At 38.7% G+C, this 16,759-nt stretch overlaps 1 protein-coding gene across 1 annotated transcript in view; it reads right to left on the reverse strand.

The window, feature by feature from the left end:
• Nucleotides 1-2,416: 2,416 nt before the first annotated feature.
• PRKAA1 (protein kinase AMP-activated catalytic subunit alpha 1) overlaps nucleotides 2,417-16,759 on the reverse strand; it is a 31,795-nt gene continuing 17,452 nt past the window's right edge. The window contains exons 4-9 of the mRNA XM_084880852.1: nucleotides 14,203-14,347; nucleotides 13,109-13,196; nucleotides 10,291-10,515; nucleotides 8,904-9,390; nucleotides 8,674-8,800; nucleotides 2,417-5,349 (exon numbers count right to left, since the gene is read on the reverse strand). Of these exons, the coding sequence (XP_084736978.1) occupies nucleotides 5,105-5,349; nucleotides 8,674-8,800; nucleotides 8,904-9,390; nucleotides 10,291-10,515; nucleotides 13,109-13,196; nucleotides 14,203-14,347 (1,317 nt within the window). The 3' untranslated portion in view covers nucleotides 2,417-5,104. The remainder of the gene's footprint in view (nucleotides 5,350-8,673; nucleotides 8,801-8,903; nucleotides 9,391-10,290; nucleotides 10,516-13,108; nucleotides 13,197-14,202; nucleotides 14,348-16,759) is intronic.

Here is a 16,759-nt window from a genome sequence, read left to right on the forward strand (position 1 = left end):
TTCGGAAGCGTCCTGAGAAACCGGCGGCAGGGGAGAGATGCTTCTCAAAGCTTTTCTCCTCCGCCAATCCTTCCCGGGGACAACAGATCCCAGAAGTCATTGCGGCCCCTTTGCCCTCTGGGACTTGTAGTCCAGCCGCCCGAGCTGCAGCAGGCGGAAGTATGCAGTGCGCAGGCGCGGCGGGAGGGGGCGTGGGGAACTGCGGCTGCGCGGCGCGGCGGGGAGCAGGGAAGCCGGGAGGCGCGGGCAGAGCGATGTGGGCAGTTTTATGGCCTGAAAGATACGCCCTGCGTCAGGAGAGGGGACACTCCCGCAGTGGAGGCCGGCCGCACGCAGAGGCCAGAGGCGGACTCACTAAAGAAGGGCTCAGGGAAGCCGATCGGGGAGCGTCGCGCCCAGCTGTGGACCTGGGAAGACAAGAGTTTTACAAAGAAGGAAAAATGACGGTCTCGGCAAAGCTGTGGTTCCTGTCTTGGGAACAAGTGCGGGGAAGTCACACGGGGAAGCGTCTGGGCCACGGGAGGATGGAGATGGTTGTCACTGGGGCTGACCTGTGTGGAGGAAGGCCATCGCTGGGGACCAGGCCTCCTCGCCCACGCGGTCACTGGTGGGAGAGGGACTCACCGGGCCCTGGGCCCGCCCACCAGGTGCCCTGGGCGTCCACCAGCGGCTGTGACCACCGAACCGCCTCCAGAGCCCAGGCATCCCCGAAGGAAGGCCGCTTGGCCACCATGGCCCCAGTGCTGCTGCAGGCTGGGCCTCCCTCCGGTGGCCGGAGAGGAAGAAGCTGGGAAGACGCCCCGCCAGTGGAACAGGAAAACGGGCCAGAATTTTTGGACAACTTACAGTCAGCCAGCTTGTGAATCACGCAAGACCTTATCTTCCCAGCCAAGGACACCTGGAAGCAGGTGTGGACACCTCTGCACCCTGCCCAGAGAGCTTTAAGTCACCCTGGCCTGGGACACAGAGAACAAAGACCAGATTAATGCCTTCTGTGCCAGCTACCCCGAGGGCAGATGAAGTCAGGGAGCAAATAACAAAAACCCCGTTAAAGCCAGACAGACCTAAGATAAAACAGACCAAAGAATAACGCCATTATACCCTCATTTTGATGCATCATCATATTTAAAAGGCACCAGGGAACCTGATTAATATTTTACTAAAACCCTCCCTAAGGTTTTCACCTGCAGGAAAAAAAGGGGTGGGGTTGGGAATAGAAGCCCTCAGGACAAAGACTCAGTGTGGGCTCGCTGTAGAAGCTTCCAGGCTCCTTCTAGGGCATGAACTTTTCATTTCTTCCTAAACCCTCGGGGTCTCCACGAGACTTGCAACCTGGAAGCAGTGGCCAGTGGAAGCTCATTCCAAGCTCACCCCCTGGTGCGGTCTCCAAGGCCCCCTTTTCTCCAAGTTCCTAGAGAGCTAACAGCAGCCCCTCCTGGCTAGCGTCTCTCCTATAACCTTTCAGAGCTCTGCCTCACCTCTCCTGTTGCTGCTTCTACCAATTCCTTCCTTGCCTCACTGTCCCCAGCTTTAATGCATGTTCTCTCAAACCCACCTGGACTTAGGCCGTGAAATCTTTCCTCTAGAGTTGAGACAAAACTTAATGTTTGTTCAAGCACTGTAATTATATTTTTAAAAATATATTTTATTGATTTTTTACAGAGAGAGGAAGAGGGATAGAGTCAGAAGAGAAACATTGATCAGCTGCCTCCTGCACACTCCCCACAGGTATGTGCCCGAAACCAAGGTACATGCCCCTGACCAGAATCGAACCTGAGACCCTTCCATCCACAGGCTGAAGATCTATCCACTGAGCCAAACCAGTTAGGGCTAATTATATTTAGGTACATTGTTTTTAAAAGGAAGGTGCAGGTGGTCAGCTATAAAAAAAAAATTTTAAAAAAGTGGGTTCCTTCCCATTTCGTTTTCCCAGAGGCTACAAAAAAGTGAAGCACATTGTACAAGATGAAAAACGGAGGGTTTTTATTCATTTCTAAATCAAAGCGTTTTAAATTTTATACTTATACTCCATTAAAACAAACATGAACATGTCTCAGAATAATGCACCATGAGATTGATTTCTACCGTAATACCATTATGTTGTGTGTGGGATTTCATTCATCTGACCAGAACTCACAGTGAAAGAGATTTCTACAGTGGATGTGGGCAAGGAGTTTAAGGGGGAAAGATTTAAAGAACACACACTTTTCTTTCATTCCAAAGGTGCCAGTCAGAGCAGAGTTGCGTAGAACTCTTTCTACACATAGCCACAGACCAGCAAGCAGCTGTTCAATGTGAATGGTATTACTACAAGGTCAAAAAGGGTGGGGCAGGGGTATGAGAGGGCAGGACTTCTTGTATAAAATCATTTAAAACTCTGAAAACAACTATAAAAGCATCTCAAGAGAATATATAATCAAAGTAAAAGCAATGAATTTTATTTCAGTGAAATTATTTTAAATTAGATATGATATATTAAGCTCCCATATCCCCCAACGTGGTAGAAAAGTTCCTCTCGGTGAGAAATCATTTATTTTAATGGCAAAATTTTTACATATCAGTAAAATCTGTTATATTTAAAACTATGTATATAGTACATTTCTGGCAAAAAACCTTATACATCTTTCAGTTGTCAAAACAAAGTAAAAATATGGTTGCATAAAATCACAAAAAATATAAATTGCTGAAAAGATAAAAAAAGATTAAAAATAATTTGCATTGACTCCTTTACATCTTCAATTAGTAAGAATTTGCAAACGACAATAAACTCGTGAAAATTCTGATGCAACCTTTACATACTCAACGAAAAGCTGTCATTTCAAATATCCCAGCTTAAAAAAGAACTTACTGCAACAGTCTATGCATTTATCATACTATTTGTACAAGTGCAATATTTAAATATCTTCCAAACAAAACTCAGTAACTAAAAGGAATCACAATAACTTAAAAAGAAGCAAAGTGTACAAAAGTAACAATTTCTAGAAGGTCCTATTTAATTGGTTCCTCCTTTTGTCTCCCCGCCCCCCCACGTCCCATACAGCTTACAGAGACATTACGGCAATGCCTTAGTTCTATGTACAACTGTGTAACTTTAAAAATACAGTCTCTGTTCCTCACATCAGGAACAATGCTGCATTTAGAGAGCCTACAGAAGTCAGTATCTTCTAAACCGAGGGCCACATACAATTTAAAATACAGTTTTGAACTTATACCTAAAAGGAACTCATACCATATTATACAGCTTTCAGACTCTAAATGGAATAGAACAAGCCCTGGACAGAAAGAAGCCAAGATTTTTCTTTTGGATTCAGTGCATGTTTCTAGGGATGCTGGAGGCAAATAATCAACAACTACAGTTCTGTGCAAGCTATCGTGACATCTCAGTACGTTAAGATCCAATTACACAGGGGCTCACTGTATTTGCAAAGAAAAAACCACACAGGCAAAACAAACAAACCCTACAATAACAGTCTTAAACGAGAAAGAAAAAAAAAAAGCTTTTACAATGGAAAAATGATTAATAGGAAAAAATGTCCATTTCTTGAAGTTAAAATTGTATAAGGCGAATATGGATAATACTTTTATTTTTTTTTATTAGCATACACATGATAGCAATTTTATCTGAGGTGACTTTAAATCTTCATTTATACCTGTTATGTAACGCTATTGCTAAGAGCAAGAAAAAGACTATAAATCAGAAATCTTAGGGAGATTAAGCATCCTTAGGCGGTTCCCATAATATTACCTTTTTTAAAGTAACTTAAAATTCAAAACAAATGTGACCATTTAAAACTATCCAATTATTTCCGTATTTTACTGAAATAGTGTTATACCTAACTAAGAGGACATTACCAAATGCAATGTGTAAACTTTAGTTGGATCTGGTTTGAAATAACAAGCTATAAAAGAAATGTGGAGAACAACTGGGAAAATCTAAAAATGCATGATTAAATGACATTAGGGAATTATTTTTATAACAGGATTACGGTTTTTAGAGACAATATTATTTTTTTAAGTAATTTTTAGAACATGCTTGACGTGTTGAGGGGTAACGAGTAGGTCTGCAACATCCAAATGTTTCAGGGAAGAGCATATCATATATATAAAAATATATGTATAACTATATCCATATACACAATTAAGTATAAAGCAAATATGGCAACAGGTTAACAAGTGTTGAATCCAAGTGGTAGACACACATATACAAATGTTTATAATGAAATCTGGAAGCAAAAGTCACATCTGAACCTTTAAATAGTTTGTAAGAGGTGTTCTCTCTGTGCAATGAATCGATTTAAAAGATGTATGATCGAATAACAAGAAGTGTTTGCATACATTCAATACTGACAGGAGGAACAAAGAATTGGTAAGATTGGCAAAAACAACATGATGTATTCACAGTATATGCAACTCAGCTCTTGTGACAAAAAGAGCAATGTATGTACAGATTATAGGGACAAATTGTTAAGATTAAACTCAATGCCTAGAAATCTAAATGTTGGTTGTATGTGTGTTTTTGGACTAAACCAAACTAAAGAGAACACTTGCATGTGTCAAATCTTCGATGTGACTCACCATCCACTATAGAATACTTAGGGAGGGGGGGTATGGATGAGTCCTCCATGCCGTCCCTACTGCTGGAAGACACGTGCTGCCTAAGAAGTTAAGGAGCCCAGAAAACAAAATCACCCATAAAGTTCTCTGGGGATTCTAGGCAAATATTTATTGAATAAATTTATGAAGCAAATATATAACACAACATGTAATAACAAATGAAGGCCTTTATGGTAAATTAATATTCTACAAAGCCCTGTGTACACTAAATATAAAAGAGCCAAAAATCAAGTGAGCCTGAGAGACCTATAATTCATTGTGTATATTTTAGGATGCTATATGCCTACTGAAACAGTGAACAGAATGACCTTAATTCATTTTTTGCGCATTAGGCTTTTAACTAAACCAGGTTCCAATCCCTGTGCAAAATGCATTCCAAAAGGCTAATCCTCAGTTATAATTATGTATAACTTGATTATAAATGGAAGCATTTGGCTATAATTTAATATGCATGCTTATTGCTATCAGAGAAATAAGCAAAGTTTTAGGTTTATTGTGCAAGAATTTTAATTAAATTCGCACACATCTCAAAAAATTCTATTGTGTGACTTCCAGGCCTCGGAGTTAAGTCAACAGGAGAAGAGTCCAGTGAGGTCACAGATGAGGTAAGAGAAGCTTCTGCACATTTCCCTTGAGCCTCCGCATCCGAATCACTCCTTTGGCAAGACCGATAGTTGCTAACGGATCCCGATCTCTGTGGCGTCGCAGTCCCTGATTTGGCTTCAGTAATTTCATCTGGGTAAAACACAATTCAACTTATTATAATCCGTTACACACTAGCAAATTTCAATAGTATTTCGTTTTCTTTTTTGAGTGCAATCATTGACCAGCTATCAAGAGCATGTCTATTTTGAATGCCTTCTCAAACACAAGCAAAGCATCATTATTAAATTATCCACCTTTTTTACACATAGCATGCATTCTCCTGATAGCTCATCAAGATTGGGTACAAAATGAATGAATGAATGAATGAAGAATACATAAATAAATAAATGAAATGAAATGAAAGAGAAAAAAAAAGATTGGGTAAAGTATGTAGCTACTCATCAATCTGCAATCCAAGATTAAAAGCCCAATAAACTAATAACTTGCGGCTTCATAAATATCAACCTTAGCTATAAAACTTAATCCCTCCATAATAAAATCATAGAATAAATGTACTTTTGGAAGATATCTCATCCAACTCTTCGTTTCATCAAGATGAAAACAAACCCCCAAAAGTTAACTGACTTGCCACTGGTAACCAATGAACGGGAAGTAAATCTAGAATCTAAGTCTCTTAACTCTCATCTCAGTGTTTCTCGCTCACCCATTTCCTCTTCATATTTGATCTAAGATCTCATAAAAGAGCAACAATGAACAAAAGCAGGAAAAAACTGAAGTTGGGAACACAATACAAAAACAATAAGTAATCACTGCATTGGTAAACACAGGTGCAAAAGTTGAGAATTTCATCCAAAAACAATGAAAAAAGCAAAACCCATTCCATATCTCTGTCTGACTTATTATGTGTTAACAGATAAGCACTCTTTAGACATAAAGATAAGCAGGAAAGTTTGGACAGAATATCACAGCTCAAACCTGTGTCTTTCTGACACTATGTAGATACTATCTTTGAGTGTTTAAAGACAAAGGAATTCAGCCGGGACCAGTTTGGCTCAGTGGATAGAGCATCGGCCTGTGGACTGAAAGGTCCCGGGTTCGATTCCGGTCAAGGGCATGTACCTTGGTTGCGGGCACATCCCCAGTGGGGGGTGTGCAAGAGGCAGCTGATCGATGATTCTCTCTCATCAATGTTTCTAACTCTCTATCCCTCTCTCTTCTTCTCTGTGAAAAATCGATAAAAATATATTAAAAAAAAATAATAATAAATAAATAAATAAATAAAGACAAAGGAATTCAGAGGTGAATCGTCTCACCTATTTCATACAATCTTAGATGAAGAAAAATATCAACACATCGTAACTCAATTGATTTGTCTAATACAGAATTTCCATAAACATTTACTTAATTATAGGTTTTGTTTATTAGAGAATTTTTATATATACAGCTATACTCTTTTCTAATGATGTAGTAGAGAAAGAATATTTACCTGAATTATGAATCAAATGTGTTCCAACAGGTTTTTTTTTTTTTTAATAGATAAGATAAATTGGTTTAAAAGCATATATACTTGGGAAATCTGAGTTAATGTAAATTTCAAACGTCAAGATTATTGTACATTTACTATAGTATTATAGTCTATCATAGATATACCTTAGCATTTAAGACATTTTTTTCCCATTTAAAAATAAAACAAACAAATAAAAAAAAACAACTATCTGCTTTCTGCAGTTAATTTTCTTCAAGTTAACTAATCTAAATATTTGAGAAGGAGATATCCTGGCAAATCATACATAATGGTAATCAGAGATGTATTTTCTAAGTAGAGATTTTCATTTTCAAACTATTAAAACAGTAAAACAATACTCAACGTAATGTTTCTTTAATAAAATTCAAGAAGGTATCTTACAAAGCAACAGGGTCATTAATTTAATGACCAATTAAAAGACCTAATTTAAAAATCTAAATATTTCAGTGATTTGATCATCAGGTCATCTATGATTGTTTATAATAGTTGGTAACTAGAAATGTTCAACAGTCTAGGTATAAGGTTAATGTCACTGTTAGCTAACTATGATAGTTACCATGGGCATAAAATGCTTTAGTTTCAGGAATCCTTCTACAGTGCATTTTACACAAAAGCGATCTATTATTTAAGCACACTTATTGAAAGGAAAATAGTACTGAAACATGTAACTCTCACAAAAATGACAAAAGATGCATAGCTCTGATTATGTCTGTAGTGTCAAGCTTGCAGGAAAAGGCTGGTTCCGAGGAGAAAAATAACCAGAAATCCCTACAAAACATTTCTCAAGGGCCCCGCAAGAAACCTGACCCAGCAAATAGTTCCTTGTCCTCTGGAGCTATTCATCACATCTATTTACAGTGCCTTGTCACTCAACTCTAAAAGCTACTCACTATTTCCTAATCCTCAAATGAAAAGTAAAGATTGTATTAAGTATCAGGTAAGAAATTATTCAATAAAAACTTACAGAAAAGTCAACAATTATCCTATATAATAAAAGTGTAATATGCAAATCATTACTACGATCAGCAGAATGACCAGTTGCTATGGCACACAGTGACCACCAGGGGGCAGACACTCAATTTAGGAGCTGCCCTATGGAAGTCAGTGTGCTCCCACAGGGGGAGCACCGCTCAGCCAGAAGCTGGGCTCATAGCTGGCAAGTGCAGTGGTGGTAAGGAGCAAAGAGTCCTGGACTGCAAGAGCCCTCGACTGAAAGATAAATGTTCAACTGCTGGCTTAGGCCCGATCCCCCTGGGGTTACATCCAGCAGGTGGACATCCCCCGAGGGGTCCTGGACTGTGAGAGGATGGAGTCTGGACTGAAGGACACCTCCCAGTGCATGAATCTCATGCACCGGGCCTCTAGTTTCTAAATAAAACATTTACCAGAATGAACCACTTCAAAAAACAGAAATTTGTGACAGAAACTATTGCTTTAGGATCAGACTGCATCTGGCTTTAAGAATTCTACAACATAGCCCTAACCAGTTTAGCTCAGTGGATAGAGTGTCAGCCTGTGGACTGAGGGGTCCCAGGTTCAATTCCAGTCGAGGGCATGTACCTTTGTTGCAGGCACATGCCCAGTAGGGGGTGTGCAGGAGGCAGCTGACAGGTGTTTCTCTCTCATTGATGTTTCTAACTTTCTTTTCCTCTCCCTCCCTCTCCATAAAATATCAATAAAATATATATATATATTTTAAAAAGTTTTACAACGTAATCTTAAAAGGACAATATAGTCTAAGACTACAAGAATACCAAGATTTACAAATGTTGACATGACAAAAGCACAAAAATCTTATATTATTACTTTATTTTTTTCTATTGAGTTACCAGGAACAATTCCAGAAGCTTCAAAAGGATCAAAGACAAAAAAGCCAAGTTAGGTAACAGGTCTAATATGTCATCTATAGTGTTTTAGGATGTACATACCATCAATGCTTCGGAAATCCAACAAATACGTTCTGCTATCCACTTGGTATAACTGTAGACTCATTTTGGAGTATGTACTTGTCACAGGGTTCTTCCTTCGAACGCGCAAATAATATGGGTTCACAACCTAGCGGGCGGTGTGGACAAAAACAAAGTCACAAGCAATTCGTCTATGAAACACTACCGGTTTGCCAAATGTGCCCGTAATCAGAATGGCCTTTCTTTCCTACCTTCCATTCATAATCCAGTTGTTTAATGGCTCTACACACTTCTGCCATGATGTCACTGGGTCGACTTTGACTTCTAATTCCCAAGTGCCACTTTGCTTTCCTCACACCCTGGTGTTTGGATTTCTGTGGGTTTAGTTCATCGAGCGTGTGGCGCGCCCTGGGAGTCTCAGCCACCAGGAAGGGCACTCTCTCAGGGTGGGGCCGGGACAAATGGTGGTCTTCGAGGAAAGAGTCCGGCGGGCTTGTCGCCAAGTAGAAGTCTTTGGCCTCATTCATTATCCTCCTGTTATCGATGATGAGGTGGTAGGCGACCGCCAGCGGGTCCTGGTGGTTCCTGCTGTAGAGGCAGCTCAGCACCTCCTCCTCTGAGCACTCGAATTTCTCACACACTTCCTTCAGGGCTTCGTCGTCTATCATGGTGGAACTGTACGATGGATCCTCAGGAAAGAGATACTTTGGAAGGTCCTGTTTAAACCATTCATGTTCCCTGAGAAAAAAAGGCAGGGCAGGAGAAGGGATTTTTAGTAGAGATGAGACCGAAAGTAACAGCTGGGAATTTAGGACATAAACTCATTTATATATATTATACTGTAGAATCGTGTTTGTTTTTTTTAATTGAGATTTTCCTCTTCTGGCTCACAGTTCATTGTATATATCAAGGGAAATGCCTTGTTATTACCTCTAGTCTATAAATTAAAAAACAATTTATAGACTAGAGCTAATAACAAGGCATTTCAAGGGAAATGCTGTGGCCGCCCTCTGATTTTCAGAAGGAGAAAGCATTGCTGTAGTAAGATTTAAATTAGAAAAAAAAAATACATAAAATAAGAAAAAGCATCTCCCACTTAGTTTAAAACTTTAGAAAGTGATTTGTCTTCTTCATCAGCTGGTAGAATCAAAAAGTATGTAATGGATTATACTAAAATGTTCTCATTCCTTGAGATGAACAAAAGGAAAAAGTGTAATAATTCATGAGATCAGAACTCAAATAGCTACACATAAATGAACTACTAAAATGTATTAATCCTAATAAGAATACTTAAAAGTCAAATATAAAGCATAGTGCAGAAAAATCTCAAAGAAGCAATACAAACAGGACCCTCTCAGGGTTCTTTTATTTTTCATTAGCTATTTTTTTAATTTAAAAAGTAATAAAATGTTCACTATTACAATGTCAAAACAAATAAAGATGCACAAGTAAAAAGTGAAAATCCTCCCTCCTTACCAATGTCACAGTATAGTATTTTTAAGTAACACAATAAATTAATGTGTCTCTATACACTATCTTTTAACATAAAAATAGTCCATACTGTCGTGCAACTTTTCCTTCCACTTAACTTGCATACTGACACTATTAGACCAGACAATCTGCAAGCTGCTCTATTACCTGATGTCTTTGATGGTGGCCCGCTTCATGGGATCCACCTGCAGCATGTGTTTCAATAGGCTAATCACTGAAGGGTTTAAATACTGAGGGGTATAAAAGATTCCATCGCATATCTTCTTAAAAAGGGTTGGCACGTGGTCATCATCAAATGGAAGGGTTCCGCATAACAAGGCATAGAGAATGACCCCACTGCTCCATATGTCTACCTCCGGACCCGCGTACAATCTGCAACGGGAAATACCCCCTGGGTGAGTAATCACTAACAACTTAAGTCAGTCATTGAACCAAAAATGTTAACTATGGCCCGGCTGGCATGGCTCAGTGGTTAAGTGTCCATCTATGAACCGGGATATCACGGTTCGATTCCCAGTTGGGGCACATGTCTGGATTGTGGGCTCCATTCCCAGTGTGAGCGTGCAGGAGGCAGCCGATCAGTGATTCTCTCTAATCACTGTGTTTCTCTCTCTCACTCACCCTCTCCCTTCCTCTCTGAAATTAATAAAAACATGTATTTTTTTTAAAAAAATGCTAAGTATGGATAGTTCATAAATAATTATTATAATATTGTTTGTGAAATCAGTGCTGTATACTACATATTAAGATTTTGTACTAATTCTATCAGTACTTTCTTTGAAAACAAAAGTCAGGAATTTGTTTTTTAATTTATAGACTAGAGCTAAAATTCTGTTCTTACTACTTATTATATAGCCTTCATGAGATTCAACCAATAATCCCAAACCTTGAGCAAATACTATATCATCAGTGAATTTAAAACCACTGTTGATTACAGAGGAGAGAGGAAAGGATCTTTCATCTTCTCCAGTGACGGACTCTACATCCAGTCTCCCCAGTAACCCAAAACCTCCTCAAGGAAAAGGGGCCTGAGACTGGAAGGAAGCCGTGCTAACTGGCTCCCAGATTCTATTGGCAGTGCAGTGTAGCCAGCTGGCCAGCCTAGTGGCAGACTGGCCAGGTACCCCTTGCAAAGTCTGGCTTCAGAGAAAGGATTTCTTTAAATTGGTCAAAGAAATTGTTGTCTATGATCTATAAACATTGTTTTTCTGTTTTTGTTTTTTAAATCTTTATTGTTGAAAGTATAACATATGTCCCCTCTCTTCCCCTCATTGACTTCTCCCAGCTGTCCCTACTCCCACCCCAGGCCTCCGCCACCCTATTGTCTGTGCCCATGGGTTATGCATATATGCATACAAGTTCTTTGGTTGATCTCTTCCCACTATAAACACTGTTTTGAAAGTAAAAGTTTCCATTCATCCAGACCTTACGGGAAGAACTTATGCAAACTAGGAAAATTAGACTTTAGTCATGGCCCATTGCATAAATGCATAATTACAATACATTTATTTTTAGTTATTTAATCCTGCCTCCAGTACCTAGATACTGAATTAGACAGCATAAATGAAATTTCTTAAAGAATTTTGGACACTAAGTTAATATAAAATGATAAAACTTGCTAAGTCTAAAATTAGGATACTTCTGCCTTATTCATAGCCATGACTTTATAGAAATATAATTTCTCTGAACAGGTTACATAAGCAAGCTGATGAAAATAGAAAGAAAGTTCTTTAATATTTATGCATTACAAATTAATCAGGATCTGAAACATTCAAACAAAGACAAATAGTTTGAATAAAAGTTCTTAAAAGTTAACTAATAGCCCAGCCAGCATGGCTCAGTGATTGAGTATCAACCTATGAATTAGGAGGTCACAGTTCGATTCTGGGTCAGGGCACATGCCTGGGTTGCAGGCTCAATCCCCAGTGTAGGGCATGCAGGAGGCAGCCGGTCAATGATTCTTTCTCATCATTGATGTTTCCATCTCTCTCGCTTCCTCTCTGAAATCAATAAAAAAATATATTTTTTTAGTTAACTATAAACACTAGTAAACAAAGTCAACCTTCTGTTTTGAATTTCAGTGATACAGTGAAGAACAAATACTCTTTGAAAAAATTAAACTTCCCTTTCATCTAAGCTATTCAAAAGATGCACCTTACAAAGATTCTCATTGTTTCAAACATGAATTTAACAATTTAAGAGGTTAGCATTCTTACAGTATTGGTCTCTAAAAAAATTTTTTAATGAAAATTCAAAATAAATGAAGTCTGAAGATTTTATTAATACCTGTGTCCAATTCTCCAAGATATTTTATCATAAAACCTTAAGCTACTACAAAATACTATCTATTTGAAAAACTAAAGCTACACATTCCATTTTAATTCTTTATCTAAATCAGGAGTGGGAAACATTGGCTCACAGACCTTACAAGGCCCATAAAATCATTTGGGCTGGCCCTGCCAGGGTCACTGCAAGCAGACTTGAAGTTCAATAAATCTAGGAGCTTGATTCATAGCAACGTCAATTTCTGTTAAGTGAATCATAACTATCCAAATGACCATTGGCAGAAAAACAGTTCCCCACCCCTGATTTCAGTCAACAGTAAGCCACTTCTAACTACTAGGTATTTCCGTATTGACCAAGTTTTTAAGTTCTTACCTACCTTTAAAACTCACTATTATAGTTTTAAACCTCCAATTTCTTCCACCAGGGAGTAAAAACGTTAAGTACTCTCATCTAATTACTTTAATGCAACATTGACTTTGCATATCAACATTCTCCTCTATAAATGGAGGCCTTGATGACAATGTTTTATTCTTAAAACAGAACACTCTGGATGAGAAAAAAATAAGCCTTAAGTTCCAATCCTTTCGCTAAATTAAACACTACAGGCACTACAGACTAACAAAACCTAGGAGAAAAAGACAATTACAAATGAACTGAGGGCAGGGAGCGACAATACTACCTTCCTGAAATTACTTCTGGTGCAGCATAGTTGGGTGAGCCACAACTTGTTCTTAAGAATTCACCATCTGACATCATGTTTGAAAGACCTGAAAATGCACAAAATCCACTACTCAAGATTTCCCAAGGATAAAAATAGAAGCAAAACTCCATTAAGCAATACCATTGAGTTTGCATTAAAGTAATACATCATTTCATTCTTTACTCCAACAAAATCCTATAGTCTTTACTATTCCCAAATACTTTGCCACTATGCCCTAAAATTTGTTATCTATTTCAACATTTAAAGTTAGTGCATTTTTTCAATTTAATGAGCATATATTAAGCTATTAGTCACTGTACTTACTAAAATAAACTTGGCATGTTTAAATTTTATTAGTACAGAAATTACTAGAAAAAAATATAGAAAGAAGAATTAAATTTGAAAGTTTCTCTTACTCCCTGTTCTGATTCTTTAATATAGTAATTTTGAAAATCAAAGTTCCCTCATAGTTTTACTACAAAAAGGCCCTATATCTTCTCAAAAATGTATTCAATTACTTTTTCTGTTAGATTTAACAATGGCAATGGCAATTTCTATAGGAAATAAAAGGAACTGCAACTCATTTTTTATAATTTTTAAATCTGTAATTTCAAGCTGAAATTACATTTTTCTCAAGTTGAAATGGTTTTTCTAACATTTAAAACACCTTACCTTTCCCTAATTAATTTTGTTCATATAGTTCATCTTCTGGCTTCCAAAGTTTGACTAACTCCATCCCAGTCTCCTACCGCTTGCTCCATAATTGCTGAAAAGAATACACTGGAACTAGGTCACTAATTTCTCCTTCACACATAATGGGCTCCTTCAAACCTCCTTCAAACGATCTCCCTACTACCGTGCTTACCTACTGTCACAAAACTCCATTTTAAAGACATAAAGCTAAGAAGAGAATTCCTAGCTCTCTCCTCCTTTTTGCATGCTCATGAGCAAAATGGAGAAGATATACCCCTTTGCAATACTCAGTATGTGACATAAAAGTAGGAGTTATCTGACGAGTGCTGCCCACATTCTCTGAACGCGATGCACAGGCGAGACTGTGAGCATCTCCTTACCAAAGTCAGCGATCTTGGCATTCATGTGTGCATCCAGCAGCACGTTTTCCGGTTTCAGGTCTCTGTGGACCACCATGTGCCGGTGGCAATAGTCCACGCCAGAAAGGATTTGTTGGAACAGCCGCCGGCTTTCTTTTTCATCCAGCTAAGGAAAGCAGAGAGGCATCTTAATGGTGTGTCTTTCTACAGAAATTAATTCTCCAGCCTATAAGACTGTGTGAATGCACGGCCCTCCCTTATAAGATACTTTGGAAATGCAGAGGACAGCTGTGCGGCACACACAACACTGCCAGGAGGACCCGGGACCCAAATCAGTGACTCAGCTTCTCAGGGGACCACTTTCATGACTCCACTGTCACAGCTTGCTTTCCTTTAGATCTCATGAGCTATTTCAGACAGTTTCAATTTCTGCTAAAACTAGACATGTTTTCTCCTATAAATTCAAAACGTGTCATCTTTCATTCCTAACAAATATTTATTGAAAACCTCATGTACAGTTTACTGCTATGTAGCAACAGAGGGACTAATACAGTTGAGAAAATAGACAATAAAATAAACGAGTGATGGTGCTTTGAAGAAAAACAAAGCAGAATAAGGACACAGTTATGCTGTGGCGGGGATAGTACATTAGTCTATATGAGGGAGTAACATTTAAAGCATTGTTAATGAATTACCAAGCAATCATCTCATTTTACGTCCTGAAATAAAAGACGTTTTCGTTTTAACAAAAGAAAAACTTTAATTCCATTTATTCTATAAAATATAAAAGCATTTATCTTTAATTGACTTACTGAAAAGGTTACCTTTTGCTGCAACTACATGTTTTTAAATATTCTTTTACCAGTAAAAATTCTCTTCCTTTTATCCATATTTTCTTATTCCCCCCCCCCCCCCAATTATTACTTTGACATGCTTGCACTCAAGAAGGGGTATTTAACTAATAAGCTATTAATACTTAAGGTGAAGAACTCTAATATGCAATTCTCTAAAACTGGGCACAAATTAGCATTCTAAAATGAGATTTTTATACCTTAAATGGCATAAATAATCTGGGAGAAAAGATGAAATAATAATATTTTGAAAGCAAAATTAAAACTATCAAGTGTGCCTAGACTGTGTGGCTCAGTCCTTGATTGCTGACCTATGAACCAGGAGTCCAGGATCTGATTCCTGGTCAGGGGACATGCCCAGTTTTTGGCTCAGTCCCCAGTGTGGGGTGTACAGGAGACAGCTAATCAACATTTCTCTCTCATCCATGTTTCCATCTCTCTATCCCTCTCCATTCCTCTCTCTAAAGTCAATAAAATATATATATTTTTAAAAAGTTATCAAAGTACTGTGATACCCTTCCTCTAAAAATAATGCTAATGAACTGGCAATCTAACACCTTTATTTCTAGAAGAAATGTAGTTTCCCTTTTTTATTTTTTTATTTTTTTTTGCCCCTCTCCCTCTAGTTTCCCTTTATTAAACAATCATATCAAATATACTAAATGAAAAAAGAATGTGTTCTAAATGTGAAAGAGAAGAAAACTTAATTAATTAAAATATAAGATAGGCTACAAATAACTAGATAGGCTACAAAAGATGAAGATTATACTATATTAATAATAAATACAGTACAAAGAATGAAGGAGGGGAGATTTTCAAAGGAAGATTTAGAAAATTCAAAGCATATTTCCAGTCAAACATGGCAGACTGAACCTTTGGCCTCCACTCCTTGAGATATTACTGAAAGGACAAAAAGAACCAGAGAAGAGACGGCAGGAACCAAGAGGCACCACCACGCTGGAGAGTGGATGGAAGTGAGAAAGGCTTCGCCAGCCAGAGGACACCGAGACCCACGCCTATAGGGACGGAAGCCAGCAACAACCCGTCTGTACAGAGAGCCCGGAAAGGCTCAGAAATGGGGAGTCCCGGGAATTTCTGAAGGTAGAAGTGAGAGGTGGGCTAAAAACAGAACAACTGGTTGGAGAAACAAGTTCTAAACTCCTCTGCTAGGGAGTAAGACCCATGATTGCTTCTCACTAAGGCTGACCTCAAGGACACCCAGGCAGGCTGAGGCCCCAGAAGGAAAACATGGGGATGGCGTGAAAGTGTCACCTGCAGCCTCTTCCCTTCAGCTTCCTGGCTGCTGAAAGCTTGCTGGCAGCGGAGCTGATGCCCAGGGAAACTGGAAGGTTCCTTCTGGAGCAACCATCTGATCCAAAGAGAGCTGTTTGTGGTTACCGACCTTTGGTGGACCCCAATACAATGGTTAGTCCCCACCTAACCAACCTAAGCGGAGGCCCACCCCATGAGCTCGGCCTTCCGAACCTCACTCTCAATGAGTGGACAGCCAGTAAGGAAGGGCCAATGCACAAGAGACAAGGAAAGACCAATAAAGTGAATTTTAAAAGGCCAGGGAGCAGGGAACTGGAGCACAAACTGTCCAGAAACAATGCAGGGATCCCAAGAAAAAAAAAATTTAACTACTTGTCATCTTCAGATAAGTATTACATCTATGGAGAAAAAAACAGGCTATTTATAGAAAAGAAAATTCCAGAAAACAAGGAAGA

The sequence above is a fragment of the Pipistrellus hanaki genome (assembly GCF_964339955.1).
Source record: "Pipistrellus hanaki genome assembly, chromosome: 4".
NCBI lineage: Eukaryota > Metazoa > Chordata > Mammalia > Chiroptera > Vespertilionidae > Pipistrellus > Pipistrellus hanaki.